Here is an 18,472-nt window from a genome sequence, read left to right as displayed (position 1 = left end):
ACTGTTCCAAGTTAGTGGAGCTGCACATCTAAAAGCTTTCTTCCCTAAGACAGTCCTAGCACTTGGCACATTTAATAAAACCACAGCATGCGATCTCAGGCAATAACTACTTTCAATTCGCAGAGAGATCAGAGAGCAGATATAAGAAGGTAGTTTATCCAACATGGCTTTGTAAATAAAAATGTGCCGTACAGTAAGTGATGGCAAAACCGCCTTGGCATACAGGGTACAGTGATGCGTAAGTGCTTTACAATTTGTCAAAAATCTCAGTGCACTGTGATACGCAGCATCTAACTTGACCAGGTAATGGGCAGGTGCATTCATATAAATCAAATCACCATAGTCCAGCACAGGTAAAAAGGTCACAGAGACTAGCCTTTTCCTGGCCTCGAGCAAGAAACAGGACTTGTTCCTGTAGAAGAAACCTAGCCTAACCCTCAGTTTTTTAAGCAGGTTATTGACATGACGTTTAAAAGTGAGACAATCATCAAGCCAGATACCAAGGTATTTGTAACAGGCAACCACTTCAAGTTGTATTCCATGCGTAGTTACAATATCCAAAGCAGTCGCTGGTGTATTTTTAGCTTTAGAAAAGAGCATTACCTTGGTTTTATCCACATTTAAAAGAAGCTTAAGCTCAGAGAGCTGAGCCTGAATAATGTTATATATATGTTATATATGTATATGTGGTGCATACAAAGACACAGAAAGAAGAATACATACATGTAGCAATATAATATATTGCTAATATATAACACACTACAGGAAAGGGAAAACACCCCAAAAGCATAATATGGCCTCTTTAATGAAGAAGAAAGTGATATGCATGTATTTAGTTCTGCTCTGCGTGACACAATAGTCTTAGGTTGGTACCTATAGCCCCCATTACCCACACTGACGTCTGTCACACATCACGCTTCGCCTACGTTGAGGTATCCTTGGTCAAGTATTAAATGGTTGCTGTGTGGACCTCCCTTCTTTGTATCACTGTAGCTATGCCCTGCTCAGTGTTTTACAAGTACCGGGAGTATCGTCGTGCCACTGACTGTAACACCGACAATCCCAGCATTAACCCGTGCTGCCTTCAGGAGCATGTCCACACCCTTGCGCTGCGGTGATGTGTGCCAAAGCTAGCACCAAAACACACTGCATTACAGCTCCAGATGTTACCTCAACATTACCTCACTGAGAAACAATAAAAGTGAAGCAGGGAAGGGGGATGTGACAGAGAAGGGAAATGGAAACTGTGTTTTCATGGTGGGGATTTTATACATTACACACGGCGGAAAACATCATGAAGCTGTTTAACTGAACATTTACATACATGTATATTACCTTCGTCCAGTTGAAATAATAAATATTGTCATGTTGGGTCTGATATTTGCCATATGTTTTTATTATTTGTCTTAGTTTGACACAACACTGTAGTTCTGTGTATCTTGGATGTTTTTTTTCTCTTTGCTGTATCTCATTATCTGCTGCCTCAGATCACCCCAGCACTCATTAAAGTTTCATCTAATCTAATCAGCCAATCTAAATAAGTTATTTTACACCTAAAGAAAAGTACAACAGAATAACAATGGGTGTTAATTGTGGAATTAAAAGTACATTTTGCTCTATCTGCATTCATTTAAAATGTCCCCAAACTGCTTTAGACTTCATGCTGCATGTTATTACATTAAGGCTTTTGAAACACATCTTTCAGAAATGTGGTAGATGATGTTGGGCTTTTGGTTTCTCCTCCGTAGATCAAATCAAATCAAATTTTGTTTACATGGCTCAATGGTTGGTTTTATTTCTGGTTCCACAGAAGAGCAGATTGATAGCTGAAGGCTCTGGCTCTACTTGTGGAGACTCTAGGAACCGCTAACTACCCTGCATTCCTGGAACATAAAGCCTGAGTAGGGCAATAGGGTACTATGAGCTCTTTAAGATGGATGGATTGGATGGTACATGACCATTAAGGGCTTTGTAGGCTAGGAGAAGATGTTTTAATTGTATGATTATATCAATTGTATCAGAGTAGAGCTGGTAATATGGGAGCAATTTGATCTTGTTCTTGATATTACACATGCTGCAGCATATTGGATCAACTCAAGAGTTCTAATAGTCTTTGTAAATGCATGGACTAGTTTTTCTGCATTGTTCACTGGCAGGATGTGCTGGGTTTTTGCAATTTTACCAAGATAAAATAAGTCCTTGTCATTTATTTTATGTGGGAGTTTAAGGACATATCCTGATGAAAGATAACTTCCTTATGGTAGTACTGGGGAGCTAGGCCCACTTTTTCAGGAATGTGTCCGTCCCAGGAGAAACCATCGTTATTATTGTCAATGTGTAGGCCATGGATGTATTAAGAGAACTTTTGGGCACGAATATATTTGAAATGTAAGAAAAGAAACGTAATGTGTGTTTCTGTGTGTATGTGGGATAGTCATCACATAACAGCCTGTCAGAATAAAGCCGGCCTCTGAGCGACACAAACAGAAGAGGAGATATGGCAGAGCGGTAATATCTTTAGATCAGATTTCATATTTAATTGTCAAAATAAAGTTGTGTGTTTGGTAACGTTACACATGTACATTGTTCAATGATTGAGACAGATGACAGAGCGCATAAAAAAGCATCAAAATAGAGCTTGTTAATAAAAAAAACTGCCAGATCTGGTGCTGGAGGACAGGTTAATGACATCCAGAGTATTTATATCTGTAGATAATTTATTTCAATGTTGTTTGTACTGTAATGATATGTAGTCACTTCCATAAGGACCACTTTCTTGGTCAAAGGTTCAAACAATAACAATAACAACTTAAAATCCATACTTTTTAAATCCCTTCCGGACGGCCAACAGGTGCATTACTGTAAAAGCATTCTTGAACAGGTGATTCAGTTTCACCTCCTTCAGATATTCTCAGCGGAGTCATTAGCTGAAGCTGCTAACTTCCTCCCCATGTGAGTGTACATGCACATATGTTGCAAAAAGTGAGTTAATTTTCCACCCAGAGTAAAGATGGCTGCAAGTAATTATGGAGCTCCACAGGGCGTACCTGGTGATAACTGTAGCTGATAGATTTTACAGGCAGTGATCGTGGCCAGAGTCAGACTCTAGCACACGGCAGGAAAGCATTAAAAGCACGTAAACACAGAGCAAACTAGGCCAACGCACTCAAACAGCGTGCACACACCACACGCTCCATTAAAGTTGTTTGTTTACAAAGTGCACAGAGGTATGTCCTTCATTTAAAAAAGGGTAATGGTTGACAGCACAAGTCTACAAGGAGGTCATCTGGAGACGTAACGTGTGTACACTGGTTGAGCATGTATCCTTCCCCAGCATTATAACAGGTCATGTTGTTAGCAAGTCAATAATGTGATAGGGGATCAAATAACTGAGTCAATATGTGTTTTCTATGAGAAGATCCAGTGCAAAAATAGTTTTTGGGTCATCTCCACATGTTATTATACCCAGGACAGGCCCTCCAATTTTACATATTTTCCCTACCCAAAATTAAATGTGTTTTACAATTAAACATATTTTTTTGATCTGCACTTCATTACTACGATCTATACGATGTAAACAGGCTTGGGGAGTAACTGATTACATGATCTCATAATCGGGATACAAAACTGTTTTCCATTACAGTGACATCAAAAAAGAGGTATTTACTGTTACATTTAAAAAAAATGGAGCAGATGTTCTCTGTAAACTGTACTGTTCTGTAGGCTAATACCTTAAGTGTTCTCTGTATTTCATATGTTTGTGTTATGTGTAACGTTGCTGCCTTCTTGGCCAGGTCAGCATTGAAAATGAGATTTTATCTCAATGTTTTTATCTGGTTAAATAAAGGTTAAATTAAAAAAATTAAAAAAGTGTGAATCTATACGCCTACTCTATGATCCTAAATATCTTGGTTTCTTCTTAACTAAGGTCACATTGTTCTGTTGTCTAACATAATACACTAAAGTAAAAAACCTCTTATTGATATTTCCTTTATCCTTAAAAGTAACGGCAAGTAATCAGATTACATTACTTTTATATTTTGAGACTCAGATTGCGTTACGGTACGTCCACACGGCGGCGTGCGTTGAAGCTTGCCGGCGGGCGTGTCTAAAGCTCGACCAACAACCAATCACATGAATCTCCCGCCCCGGACACACAAGCACGCGGTTTGATTGGCTAGAGCTTGTACTGGCATATGATTCGATTGGCTGACGCTTCCGTCGAAGCTTCAAAAGTAGAACATTGCTCTACTTTTGAAGCGAGCAACGCGAGCAAAGCGAAGCGAAGCAAAGCGTGACGTCACCCCATTCAAAGTGAATGGGCAGAAGCGCTGAAGCTTCAACGCACGCCGCCGTGTGGACGGGCCGTTACTGATTACATTATCTAACAGTTCAATAGTAATTGTAATGGATTACATTGTTAAAGAAACCCTCCCAACCCTGGATGTAAGATACTTCGTCAAATCAAAAACATGTTACTATTTGTGATTAGCCCACGTTTGGACCAATCGCTATCCAGAACACATCATGTAAGCAAGTTTGTGTGATTGCACTCTGTCACCTGTTCAGTTTGGTTCTGTAGCCTGCCTGTTCTGTTTAATACTAAAATGGACATCAGAAAATGGATTATAAGCATCAAGCGGTGAGTAGATTAGTTTCATATTCATTAAATCTTCTGCTGCTTTGTGCGAAATGTGGTGTCACTCTGTGTTGTTTACATTTGTTTGTGTAAGGCCCAAGCCAAGCTGTTACTGATGTTTTTTAGTGTGGATGAGTGATTGCACACTTGCTCATGTTTGCTGTTTTTTGCCGGTGTTGGTGCCGCCGCACACACAATGCTAGGCTGCTAAGGTGGCTTGTATGTTACTGTTTATTAGTGCGTATTTGGAACAGCGTGCGTCTTTACGCATCGCGTTGGCCATGCTGTTTGAATGGTATTTATTTGTGACACATGACGTTTTTGTGGGCCCTCCCTCTGCAGATCTGCTCTGGCGCTGGGCCTGTATACATACACAACTTCATACATGTAGGACAAACACATATCACAATAGGCGTTCAAGGTGATGTCATTTGGCTACACCTGTACGCAGAACACATATTTTACAAACATTTTCACAATATTAAAATGTTGTGCAAGTTTTAATAAAAAAAAGAATGCAATTGTGGCCCTTCTAAAATGCGATTTATTATGTGGATAATAATAAATCCTATAATTCCAATAGAGTCCTTCAACCCTAAAGATCATTTAAAAAGTTGAAATCAATATTTTATAATTACAGTGGTTGAAATGACAATGCATCAGGAACAGATAACCTGACTCAGCAGTTCCTTTCACTTCTACAGACCATTTCAAGCACTGTTCAGCTTGTTTTACCAACATTTAGCAGCTACAGATGAAGAGAGTGACACCAACCTTACATTGGTAAGGTGGGCATGAAAATCACTCCAGATGAATAATAATGTTACTCTATTACAGGGTTGCCAACTTTGGGTACCTGGCTGGAGTGAGATTTTGATATCATGGGTTTAATTACACATATGCGCACTAAATGACTGCTATCGTGTCAGTAGCGGGACCTTAGCATATATATAGGATATATATACAATATATACAAATACACAATATTGGACACAGACTATAAAGGGCACAAAGTTTCATTCACTAATGAAAGTCAAACATGTTTGTTTCCACTGTTTTATTGTGTGCCTGTCGCGATAAGCAATTAATTGACTTATCGTATGATAAATAAAAATGAACTCGATAAATTGCCATTTACATTTTTAAGCTACGGAATGTTTAAACCACCTTCAGGCCAGCAGGAAGTAAACGTTACATCCAGTGGAGTATTTTTGAAGTGTTGGGACAGGTGTAACATTTGAGACTCATCAGTTAGAGCGGCGAGTATGGCAAGTAATGCCAAAGTCTTTTAAAAGACCAAAACCAGAAATAAGTTGATGCAAGTATGTGTATTTAAAGCCTAATATATTATTCCTTTGAGCTCCCTTCTTTCAGAACTCACCAATAAACCACACATCTGCACTGGGTGTTAATTCATTACCAGGGAATCCCTGCTGGGTGCAGCCACTATGATACTATATCAAAACCTCTGAAAAAATAAATGTGTCTCTCAGAATCGAAACGGAAAAATCTATGGGAAAAACACAAAAGCAGTGTACACAATTTAAACGTGGATGAGTAGTGCAGATATCACTTTAAAATCATTTGACAGTGAGGGGAATACAATTTTATTATGAAAACTTCGAGACCGGAAATACTGTTTTCACCCCGTGAGGGTTGACCCTAACTTTACATGGACGCTGCCGCATAATATACACGTTCTCCTGGCGAGACCTCAAATCATCTTCGTAATATCTATCAAACTATAGATCCTCCACTGGATGTGAATTCTAAAAGTACAATATACACTTCTCACTAGAAATCGAATCAAAAAGCATTTTAATGGCCAAACTATCCTACAATTTAGGATTTTCCAGATAGGGTTATTTGTGAATATACGACCCTCCGGAGCGTTTGCAGTCAACGGGAGCACTAGAGGTCGAAAACTTTCAAACGTGATTACAGGTCGTAATAAGGGCTTGAACAATCGACCTATTTGGTCGTATGAGTTGGAGGACTTGTTGGTTGCAGCCCTAGCCAAATGAAGCATGAGTGTTACATGGTGATGTCACTATGTTACAGAAGCAAACAAAGGAGTCCAATGGAGGCGTTTCAGGGACGGGGGGGCTTCTTAAAGTTGCAAACTATTTTCAGGGGAGCATGATATCTGTGCTATTGATGCAACTACTACCCATCCAATGTTCGGCAAGAGATGTTTCACACAGGTGCCAGACAGACAGACCCTGTCACCTCTTATGGCATGTGTTGTTTTCTTTTTTCTCATCCCTGTAATAAACACCTTTTCTCTAAAAAAGCCTGCCGCCCTCGGCTGGATGCCTCCGCAAGGGAGGCGTGTGGCGCAGTGGACTAGTGCGTTGGTGTTCGGATCAGGGGAGCACTGGTTCAAACCCCACTGCAGTCAGCATGTCGTTGTGTCCCTGAGACACTTCACCCCAAATTGCTCCTGTGGGGATTGCCCACAGTATTGAGTATGTACGTCGCTTTGGATAAAAGCGTCTAACAAGTAACATGTAATGTAATGTAATTAATCAATCATAAGGACTCAGGAGGAGACAAAATAACTATCATTCGGTTTCAATTTTGTCTGATTACGCCCGCCACGGGAAGTGAGTAGGTGTCGCTTCATTTTCGGTCTGGGCAACATCTTACTCCAAGTCACAAAAACATCTCATTAAGTTTTCCGTCAGTCTCTGTTCTGTAATTTTGGTGTTTGGATGCAATCCATCACACTTTAGCCTTGTGGTGCTGTGAACAATGAATTTCCTTCTCAGTGCGATGACACCATTGCCCCGTCGCTTTCTTTTAGGCGAGCAGCCTGCTCACTTCCTCCCCGCTCATGTGGCTTCCTGGCAGGCAGCCAGACCCCCCCCTCTATCATGGTCTATAAAGACTTGTGCTGCCGGTCCCGTGTGAGACAGGAAGCAGGGCCCTATGGACAGTGACCTCACCGCAGGAAGAGAGCGCAGGGTGTGTGTGCAGAATTGTAGTTCTCCATTCTCTCCAGATAGCACCAGTCACACGAAGTAACCAAACCAAAATATTTTCAGAGCAATTTTTAATGTGTACATGTCCAGCATGGCTTGTTAACACACTCAACTAGAGGTGATCACACAAAAAACACAAATGTATAAAATATTACATTTTCTACAGAAAAAACCCCACTAACAACCAACCAAAAAAAAAACAATTGGAATGTTATTAACAAAAAACATGTCCTATCAAGTTTGAGGAATAAAATAAAATAAAAATTATCAAAGACCAACAATAATCTCATCTGTTTTTATTTTTGACAGCTGCTTTTTTTTTGTATCTCATCCCAGTCAGGGATGATGGTTACATTTTCAGAAAGTCACTGAAGCATTACTCGGGTAGTAATGAAGAGTTCCACCATGGAAGGCCAGTAAATAATCCAACAAGATCTACTGTCGCTGCAGTTAGTGGAGGACAACAAGCTGCTCAACAGTTTCCATGTCTGTCTGAAGCAGCACTCAATGTCTCTGTCTGTTTCATCACCGAGATAAATTAGCCTGTGGTGATTTAAAATGAGTGTTTTCAGAGTGGTTCAACGAGCTAAGGTGAGATGCACTCTGGGAAAAGAGAGAAGCATCTGGACAACCCATGATCCTTTGGGTTCGTGCCATCATACGCCACAAAGTTGACCCAAGTGGAAGAGAAACTGAACACAGTCGTACTGTATGTGAAGTTTTACTCTTTTCTTTGATCTTCTCAGTCCGTTTTTTATTGATCTGGTTTTTTCCCTTTGAGTTCAGACTTTGCACAGGGCTGATGCAATGACTGTTTGAAGCTTGTGGTTATTAGGAAGTGCAGGGACACACATTGACCACAGGAAGCTGAAGTGGAGTAGAGAGACACAGCATGAAGAAAACGAAAAGAGAAAAGAGGAGGTTTTAACAGAGATGTTCATCAAAATAAGAGAGAAAAGCAGAAACATCCTGAGGGAGATGAAAGCTCAGACAAGGGATCGCCTCACCACACCTAAACCTTGCATCAAGGCCCTGTACTTCAAAACTAACAGGGAATTAACATAAAAAGAACTTCAGCCTTTGCAACTTGAAATCTGAATGTGACATCCTGTTGCTGAGTCTGCGCAAAGCAGACTCAAAACCTGACAGGTACAGTGTTTTAAGTAAATCCTACCACAGTATTCAAAGTTGCTGAACAAGGATCTAAAAATGCTTGGCCTTAGCCTTGTCTAGTTTCCTATCGGGGGGGTGGGAGAGGCGAAAGGAAGGTGAGGTTAGGGAAGACAATAATGTGTTTGTGTGTGTGTATTATAGAGAGTATATAGGGGGAGGAGAGAGTGTGTGAGAGAGAAGGCCATTGTTGTTATTACGATCCCCCGGGGCGTGGAGGGCCGGGCTGAGCATGTGGGGGGGAGGGGGGGGGGGGGGGGGGGGGGGGCAGATAGAGAGAGTGTGGGAGATTTACAGTCAGAGAGAACAGGCCTCGCTTATGGAGAGAGCTGATTAACTAAACACCTCGACACACACAAACAGGCATCAATCAGCCTGGACAGCTTCCTTTCTGAACCTTTACCATATTTCTCTTCTGCTAGCTGTCCTAAGAACATTACTGTGTCTCAATTCGGAAACTTTCCTTAGTCCGCTGCATGTTGTGCACTGTGAACACTGTGTGAATTTCTACCCTGTAGTGTTGTCTTAAATCACAAACAGCTGCTGTACCCTCACAGGAAGTTGCAAACATCACTGTTAGCTAGCTAGCTAGTTAGCTTCTCAATGTAATCGTTTGCTGTAGCAAATCATTACAGACTAAGGCCTAGGCTCCACGGGAAGGAAAACGGGTTGAATCCGCATATTTCTCTTGCGTATAGCCCTTTAAGCTAGACGACGCCGTAACGGAAACGGTAGAAACGACAACGGGTCCAAAGGTGGATAGATCTGGGAACGGAGCGCTCTGGGGGGTCCAACGGGGCCGTGTGGTAGCCTATACGGTCATCCGTTTCTGATAATGACGACGCATAATTCACCCAATAAAATTAACGGGGGCACATTTTTGACACTAGTATAGTATTACCTTTATTAAATACTGAAAAAAACAAAGGTATAACTTTTACTTAGCAAAACCTTTATCTGCTTTTTTGATTCCAGCAACCACTGCTGGTAGCCGACTTCTGCTACATATCCAACCTTTGCTAAAATGACGATTGTTGAGTGTGAGAAGTGTCCAGCGTTCTACACACAAGTTTTTGACGGTTAAAATTGCCAAACCATGCAAAAGGACGCACTTCTGCCAAAAAAGAGCTCTCAAACTGGCAAAAAAAAATATGATTTCAGCGACCTTGGGTCCCGTGAAAGGCGCTTTATAAATTCCATTTATTATTATTATTATTATTATTATGATTTAAAGTAAAGAAACGCCAGTACAATTAATGTTTTAAACTTTAACGTGGTTAACTGCATGTGGGCTTGCTGTGTGGAGGTCACAAAGGAGAACTGATAATAACAACTCCACACAAAGCGTTGCCTCTAATACAATGAGTCGACATTTTCTGAGCCTGTCCAGACACGGGGCGGTCTATTGATGTGCCTGTAGGAAGAGCAGGACAGGGGAGGAGAAAGCAGAGGGGGTTTGGGGGGGGGCTTTTAACACTGATTAGCTACGTCCGCCAATCCCCCTCCCCCTCCAACCCTGATGGAGAGGAGGTGAGTGATGGACACAGGACACCGTTTCCTGGCAACCGCTATTGACCGGCCACAGATCAATCTGCAGACTTCTGGTGACGGAAGATTATGCTCTTCCTTTTCTTCCACTCAGCAAGTGTCCTGTTAACTTTACCTCCTTCTGAGCGGTGTCCCACCTCAACCTGTCTGCACCTGCAGCTGGAGGTGAAGTAAGAGAACAGCGGTGTTGTGTTTCCGCACCGTCTGTCAGCATACAGTCTGACTGGCACTGAAGGAAAGCAGACGAAGCAAAATTGTGAGGGGCAGCTGGAATTGGTAAGCAGGTTTTTAAACTATCACTGCATCTACTTATTGTCTTTGTTGATTAATCTGTCATTTATTTTCTGGGTATTTCAATTTTTTCCCCACAACTCAAAGTAGAGGAGAACAGAAACTACTTAAGCATCCGATTTAGAAAGCTGGAGTCAAATCATTTAACTTTTTCCTTAATCAGTCAATCAAATATTTTGATATCAAAATAATAATAGTTCCCGATTCACTTAATATTTCCCAAATGTATTAATCTTTTTAGCACTTTTTTAAACATGTGATGGGGTCTCTTCACAGCTACTAAGCACATACAGCAAAAGACTGTCACCTCCTGTAGGCTAAAGTTTCCTCTTTGGCTAGCACTGCGGTTGAGCTAGCAGGAGAATTTGGGTCACATGAGCTGTTGCCAGTGGGATAGAGCCATCAAAGTCCCCTATCTCCCTCTCTCTCTCACCCCTCCTTATTCCTGTGATCCAAGCTGTGAGAGCTCAGGGAGACGAGGTCAGCGTCCCTCCCCCCTTTCTCTTGTGTCTCCTCAACCCCCCGTCCACATCTGTAACCTGATCCAGCTGAGACCCGTCTGCTCAGATTGGCAGTTTGGTCCTTAATGCGCCGTCAGATAAGGCTTCCTCCTATTCATATTGAAGCTGCACTCCTACACTCTCTCTCATCTGAGGCCGGTTTCTAGACTCTTATTGATCAGATTTTTCTAGAACATCGAGTAATGATTAGATTATTCACATTGTTCTTACGCCTTTTTCTTCTATTAATGTTTCCATGGCAGCCATAGGTTTCCATTCATTTCTTTACAGTACAAAATTCTGTATTTGAATTAAAAAAAAACGACTGAGTGTGGATCTATCATGATATCAGATGTTCAAGTTGGCCTGTTGCAATATCTATACAAAATGTTTTTTAGATACATTTTTAGGACAGATGCAAAGGGTCAACAGGTCTGAGCCCCAGTGTGAGTAAGCTATGCGGCTGCATCAATTAAGAAAATGTATATTTTTAATTCATATTCATTTTTCACTTTGTTTTTTGTGCGTTATGTCTCTTCGTTGGCATCTTAATTACACTCAAAACACCACTAGTGATAGGCAAGAATAACTGTACAAAAGTGTTTCACTTAGATAGTGAAAAGGCAACTTGATTAACCAATAAACCCCAAAAACAGAAAATAAGCTGCAATTATTTAAGTGGTTCTATTATTGACATGTCATGTGTATGTTGACATCATATCATTATTTACATTTGTATTATTAATACCACATGTATTGCGAAAACCCTTCTTGAGTTATATCATCCATCTGAGTGACTTATTTTTGCATTTGTGTGTCTGTGATTTTTATACACTCCAAAATAAATGGAAACCAATGGCTGCCAGGAATCTTTTTTTTAACTTTTATAATGAGTAGTTGAATTGGACATTTTTATTCTGCCCACACTACACTTCCCGCAAGATGAAAAGGGAGAGGAGAGTGTTTTGTTTCTGGGAGTTCAAGGTTTAGTTTAGGGGTCGCAGGGGTTAACAGCATTTGCACACACCTGCTGTTTCTTAATGAACAGGATTAGTCTGTGTTCACATGAAGCCCACCCTGGTGCTCACAGCTCCAGTATTTACAATAGATAGACCCCAGGTCATGTGCGAACCTACTTCAATTGAAAAAAACACGAGCAGTAAAAAAGTCCATTACAGAGTGCACGGTACATTAGCTGCACCCTCAGACCGCTGGGTTACATGTGTGCTGCTACTTCCTGTTCTTGAGTTAAAGGCCAGGGCTTCTTTTGTTTCGCCATGGTTTTATGTCAAAGATGCAATGAATGCTACTTCTCCCGTGTTATTTCACACTGAGCTGACTTTTTAAATGGACCATTAGTCTCTCTCCTCTCCTGTGCAAAGAAAATATATTTCTGCTGACAGAAAGGAAGCTCTCTGAGAATTAGCCTCATAAATGATGGTTAAAGGAAGAGATAAAGTCTGAGGCCTTTCAGCCAAAGAGGACTTTAAATGCTCTCCAAATAAGGACACAAAAGAAGGCAGACCTATTGTGCTATAGATGAAGACTGAAAACAAGGCAGTGGTACTCTGAATGTAAAGGATAAGGATACTGTTGATTCCACTTAGGCCATATTTTCGAAGCCACAATTTCTATTTGCTAACAAAAAATGCCTTTACAAATAAGTGTATTTCCCACAATATTTCACTTTTTCTTTAAATAGACCCCATGTTAGAGGGATTGTTTTAACCACTGTATTGGACTGACATGACAAACTGTACCGCAGAAACAGGCGAAGACATAGAGAAGAAGACGGTGAGAAGGGGAAGACAATCTACTGAACCCTTCCTGAAGCATAGTGGTCCGTTTTTCTTTACTAACCCTTCGCATTTTCTTTGTGCCGACTGTGATAGCATGAGCAGATGTGAAGGTATCGGCGAGGACAAAGAGCCTGCTAAGATTAGACGAGGGGGGGAAGGCGGTATATAAAGAGGCGGAGAATTGAACAGCCTTCCTGGTTTAGAAATAATAATAATTATAACAAAATGTCACACAAAATGAACAGAAATAATAAAAAAAAACAATGTGCAAACTTCTCTCATATAAATAGACTACAGTCGACGCATTGTAGAGCACCATGGGAGACGGGAGGAGGTTAGGATGGTGTGTTTGTGTATAAGTAAGACATCATTAATGCTTGCTTCTAGTGTTTGTGTACAGTATTGGATCTACTACCACAGGTTCTAAGAGTTGCCAGAGACGGATGGGTCGGTGGAAAGAGGCTTGGATTAGAGGAGCGCAGTGTCTAAGGTTCCAATTTAAGTTCAAAGTTCAGTTTCTGCCCTTGTTCAGGGTCAGACCCAGTCCTGCAGCGAGCGCTTGCAGTGCACCAGCAGCCGTGGAGCCCCTTTGCTCTGCAGCGTGTTGATGATGGCGTAGACGAGTCCCAGGATGCACAGCACCAGGACCAGAGGGATGGTCACCATCAGGATGTTCATGGTCCGCTCCTCGCTGTCGTCCACCTTCAGCACCACGTCCACCTCGTTGGTGTCTTCCTCGCGGCCCTCCCGGTAGTCCTCGTCTTTGTCGCCGTCCGACCCTTTGCCCGTGTCGTTGTCCGTCCCGTCACGATCCCCGTCTTTGCCCTTGTCTCCGTCGCGTCCAGTTGCGTCGGGGTTGAACGGGGGCCGGTTGACGTCGGGGTATTTGCGCCCCGCGTCTGCGTCCGTGTCTCGGTCTGGGTCCTGGTCCGCACTGCAGCCCATGAAGTCTCTCAAGATGGACTTGGGGTAGCCCGGCTCGCTCTTCATGCGGTGGTTGTCAAACTTCCAGTACTTGGAACCCTTGTAGAAGAAGGTGTACGCTGGAGAAAGCAAGGAGAGCACAAGATGTCAAATAACATGAAGATTTGAAGACGGACAAATGAAAGGAATAGTTTCAAAATGTTCCAACTCTTGCAAAGAGTTAGATGGTACGACTGATTCCACTCTTATCAGTCGGTTCAATAGAGTGGTGCAGTGATTTAGATTTTCACTAGGGCTCCCGCAACAAAAAGCTATGGGATTTTTCCATTGGATTTTGCAATATATAAGATCTGTGGCAGACACACGTCTATGATGCTCACATGTTTTGTTCAGCAGAATAACCTCCACATAATAACACCACTTTTATGATTATTGAAGCGTAAATGCAATCACCAGAAGTAATAAACCAAAGTTAGGCTGTAAACAAACTACATCACGGTCGCATGGCTTCACATTAGCATGGCTAGGCTAAAGGCTGACTCGTGTCTGGGTTATGACGTTAAGTTGTCTTATTCAGTTACTAGTTAGCATCCTCCGTTATAAAGACACATAGAAGCTTCTGAAATGTTTGAATAGGGTATTAACTAACGTATTTAGGGATAGTGGTGGTCTAATGGATAGCCTAATTCAGGCATCTAACCAAAGGCATTTTCAAAACAATTTTGACTCCGAGACGAGGGAACCCGAAATGGTAAAATGCTAACTCGTTTCCAGGTTTTAGGACTCATTCTATACAAAGCTAGAGCCATCAGCAGGGAATATTAGCTTAGCATAAAGGCCAGACAGCTGGGAGGCTAGGGCGACACAGCAATCATTTTCCCTGCACACAACTTCTGTAAATAAATCGTTTTTACACCTTTTTTTGTGTGTACATATTTAGCATATAGATGTTGCCTTGAGAATGAGCAAGGCACCAAGTCACCGCTGGCCATAGCTTCATATTTGCTGTCGATATGAAAGTGGCATCAACCACCTCATCTATATCTCGGCAAGAAAGCCAATAAATGTAATTCCAAAAACTTGTCCTTTTATAACCTAAGAAAATCTCGAACTTGTTTACTTTAAAATAATTGGCTGTATATTTAAACATGTCTACTGAGTGTATCTCCACGTGCATATACGATTTTGCACTGCAATCCATTACTTTTGCTGTTATTATAAAACCCTATAAAGTGCATTGAAATACCCAATAAAAAAAAAAGGTGCTATACAAATAAAGTTGTCTTGCTTTGTCGACTGTCTACCGTAGATCGAACCACTCCTCTCTATTTTCACTGTAACCAAGCACAGCAAAGCACAAAGCACTTCACATGTATGTGCTCAAATTCACACACACACTCCATCCCCTTTCTCTCCTGATGATTGTGTGACCACACCCTGATTCTTTGTTCCATGCATCAGTGTGCCCCAGCCCTTTTTGGCTTTTTCACACATACACATACACACACACGCACACACACATTCACATTCGATACAACCACTCTTCTTGAGTGAGCTCACCTCCATCATCGCTGAGGAAGGCCCCCTTGGGGGAGGAGGGTACTGAGGATCCCCAGACGCTGATTGGTTTCGGGTATCCTTGGTCCGTGTGGCGGGACTGCTCGTTGAAACGCCAGTACCTGCAGACAGCAGTCAGAACCAGTTGTTACTGTAACTGTCTAAACAAGTAAAGAGCAGAATTCTTACAAAGTGCAGTGCATGGTGTGTGTATAATAACTGTCCTTACTGGTAATGCACTAGTGAAACTGCAAAAAGACTGTGAGTAAGGTCTCTTTCAAAATACAGACCTTAAGTGTAACTATGTTTCTACTTAAATAAAGGTTCAAGGTTAAAGGTTAAAGGTTCAAGGTTCAAGGTTCTTTATTTTGTCCTACGAACATAGCTACAGTGTAGTTATGCCGATGAAAATCTTAGGTCACAGGCTTCTCCAACAGTGCAACACAATAACACAGATAAACAGAAAAATATAGTGCAAGTATAGAGTAAATACAAAAAGAAAAATTGTTTAAAAAAGTGAAATAGTGCAATAAGAGTCTATATGCAAGCTATTGGAATGATATATTAGAGAAATAGATAAATAATTACTAAGTAGCAGATGAATGTTATGGATGTTGTTTCAACAGTTCAGGTGTTTAACAGATGTTGTTTCAGCAGTTCTGTTGTTTAGCAGTCTTATTGCCTGTGGGATGAAACGCCGGGTTACGTATTGTAACCCTTGTTATATTAGCACAGGCTCCGCCCTCTACTGGACTTTATGGGTACTACCTTATCATGCAAGCATTCACCTACTGAGATTTCTATGGACGTAGCCGGCCCCGGGGCGGGCCTACCTGAATGCATGCGCATCTCACTTCCGTATAAAAGGAGGCCTCGCCTCCTGACCACCATCCTACACCACTCTTCAGCGAGCGGTATAGGACAGACAGTGCCCCAAGGTAGAGGGCTCCGCCTGTGCTAATATAACAAGGGTTACAATACGTAACCCGGCGTTATATCTCTCACAGGCCGATGTATGCACGCACTGTCGTCCAGCACACCATTCCACCTCACTGTCCCTGACCGGCTTTAGCAGCCACCGCGCCTCACTCACCTCTCCCTCGGTTGTAACCGTGGAGAAGTCTGGGCTGCGGCTGATAGAGCACACCCTGACGCGCTTGCCTCGCGAAAAAAGTGTGCTTGTAAAACAGTGCTGAGGGCTCCCCTGCGTCTGCCCATAGGCAGACAGAGAAAGTCCGCAGCCCTGTATGGGTTCACTATGCATTCTCTCTCCCGAGTCCCTAAAGAGCACGTGGGAGAACGCAAGTGCCCCCTATGTCCCCACACTCAAACGCTGACCCTGTGCAGAGTGTGTAGGGACTATAGTATGGAGGGCTCTCCCCCTCCTGCGCCCAGGCAGGCGAAGGGAGCCCTCCAGCCCTGAAAAGGGCCCAGAGCACCCCACGTCACCCTGCGACCCTCCAGGGGTCCGGAGAAATTTAAGGGCATTTACGCCCGGGGAGAGGGTCAGATGCCCACTGACCAACAGCCCCCCCCCTCCTCACCAGTCCTGTGTTGCCCCAGCAAGCAGAGACGTTGAGAAAGAGCCAGACATATCCAAGAGATAAAACTTTATGAAGGGGCCTGGCGTTGACCAAGACGCCGCCGTGCATATATCCTCCACACTCACACCGTTGAATAAGGCTGTTGATGCAGCCATAGCTCGTGTGGAGTGCGCACGGACCCCCATGGGACAGGCTCTCCCTGCCTGCTCGTAGGCATGTGCAATGCCTTCGCAAAGCCAGCCCAGTTTCTTGGACAGAGCTTTTCCAGTCACCCCGCCCCTGAAGCACACAAACAGCTGTTCAGTGCGTCTCAGGGTAGCGGTGCGCTCTACATAACATGTTAACGCGCGCACCAGGCAGAGGAGGTGTAATTTAGCTTCCCTGGCCCCACCATGGGGTGGAAGACTAAAACCCCCCAACTGAATAGCCCTCGACCTGAACGCACTCCTTAGGCTCTTGGGCACAAAGGAGGGGTTCGGTCTGAGTGTCGCCCCACTCTGGTCACCCCGAATCAGTAAACAGCTCGGGTGCACCGACAAAGCGGTTAACTCGGACACTCTTTTGGCTGACGTTAAGGCAAGTAACAACGCTGTCTTCCACGACAGTGCTTCCAGGGAGGAGAACTCTAGAGGCTCTAGAGGCTCAAAAGGCTCCGTGACCAGAGCCTCGAGCACCAGTGGCAGGTCTCACTGCGGGACTGAGGCACGCACCACTGGGCGCAGCCTCCTGACCCCCTGTAAAAAACCGCAACATCAGTGGATGAGAAAAGGCTGACCTGCCTTTGAATCCCTCATGACAGGACGAGATGGCTGCTGCATACACTTTTATAGTAGAATGAGCTAGTCCTCTGTCCACCAATAACTGTAAGAAGGACAAAATAGAGCCTAACTCACAGGATAGGGGCTCTATTCCCCGCTCCTCACACCAATGCTGGAATCCCAGCCACTTTGGCCTGTAACAGGCTGTGGTGGATTCTGCTCTAGCTGCCTGGATAGACTGAATAACGCTGTCAGACAATCCACCCTGTCTCAGCCTGTCCCTCTCAGGAGCCAAGCCTGAAGAGGACGGCCCAGAGTGGGTAACGCCCAGATTGCACCTGCCTCTTGAGACATCGCCCCCCAGAACTGGGGGATCGCCCAGCGCTGGCCCACCTTCATCTGCGTCATTTCTGAGTACCACGGAGCCCCGACGCGATCCGGTGCTACCAGGATGACTGCCAGACGTTCTCGCCTCACTCTCCCCAGGAGAGGGAGAATGAGACGCAACGGTGGAAAGGCGTAGAGCAGCTTTCTTGGCCATGGCTTGTGTGCAAACGCGTACACCCCCAAAGGCAGGTCGTCACTCAGGGCCATGGAAAACCACAGGGCACAGTGGCTGTTGTGCCGGCTGGCAAACAGATCCACTTCCGCTCTCCCGAACTGGGCCCAGATCTGCTTCACCACCTCCGGGTGAAGCGTCCACTCGCCTGGCAGGGGGCCGCCCCTCGACATGAGGTCGGCCCCCCTGTTCTCCAGTC

At 43.4% G+C, this 18,472-nt stretch overlaps 1 protein-coding gene across 1 annotated transcript in view; it reads right to left on the bottom strand.

Annotated features, from left to right (window-relative positions):
• Positions 1-9,582: 9,582 nt before the first annotated feature.
• mmp15b (matrix metallopeptidase 15b) overlaps positions 9,583-18,472 on the bottom strand; it is a 42,147-nt gene continuing 33,257 nt past the window's right edge. The window contains exons 9-10 of the mRNA XM_034116587.1: positions 15,416-15,534; positions 9,583-13,974 (exon numbers count right to left, since the gene is read on the bottom strand). Of these exons, the coding sequence (XP_033972478.1) occupies positions 13,466-13,974; positions 15,416-15,534 (628 nt within the window). The 3' untranslated portion in view covers positions 9,583-13,465. The remainder of the gene's footprint in view (positions 13,975-15,415; positions 15,535-18,472) is intronic.

Source organism: Trematomus bernacchii, unplaced genomic scaffold (assembly GCF_902827165.1).
Source record: "Trematomus bernacchii unplaced genomic scaffold, fTreBer1.1, whole genome shotgun sequence".
NCBI lineage: Eukaryota > Metazoa > Chordata > Actinopteri > Perciformes > Nototheniidae > Trematomus > Trematomus bernacchii.
Note: the sequence above shows the minus strand (reverse complement) of the source record. Positions and strands in the feature narration are given on the sequence as shown.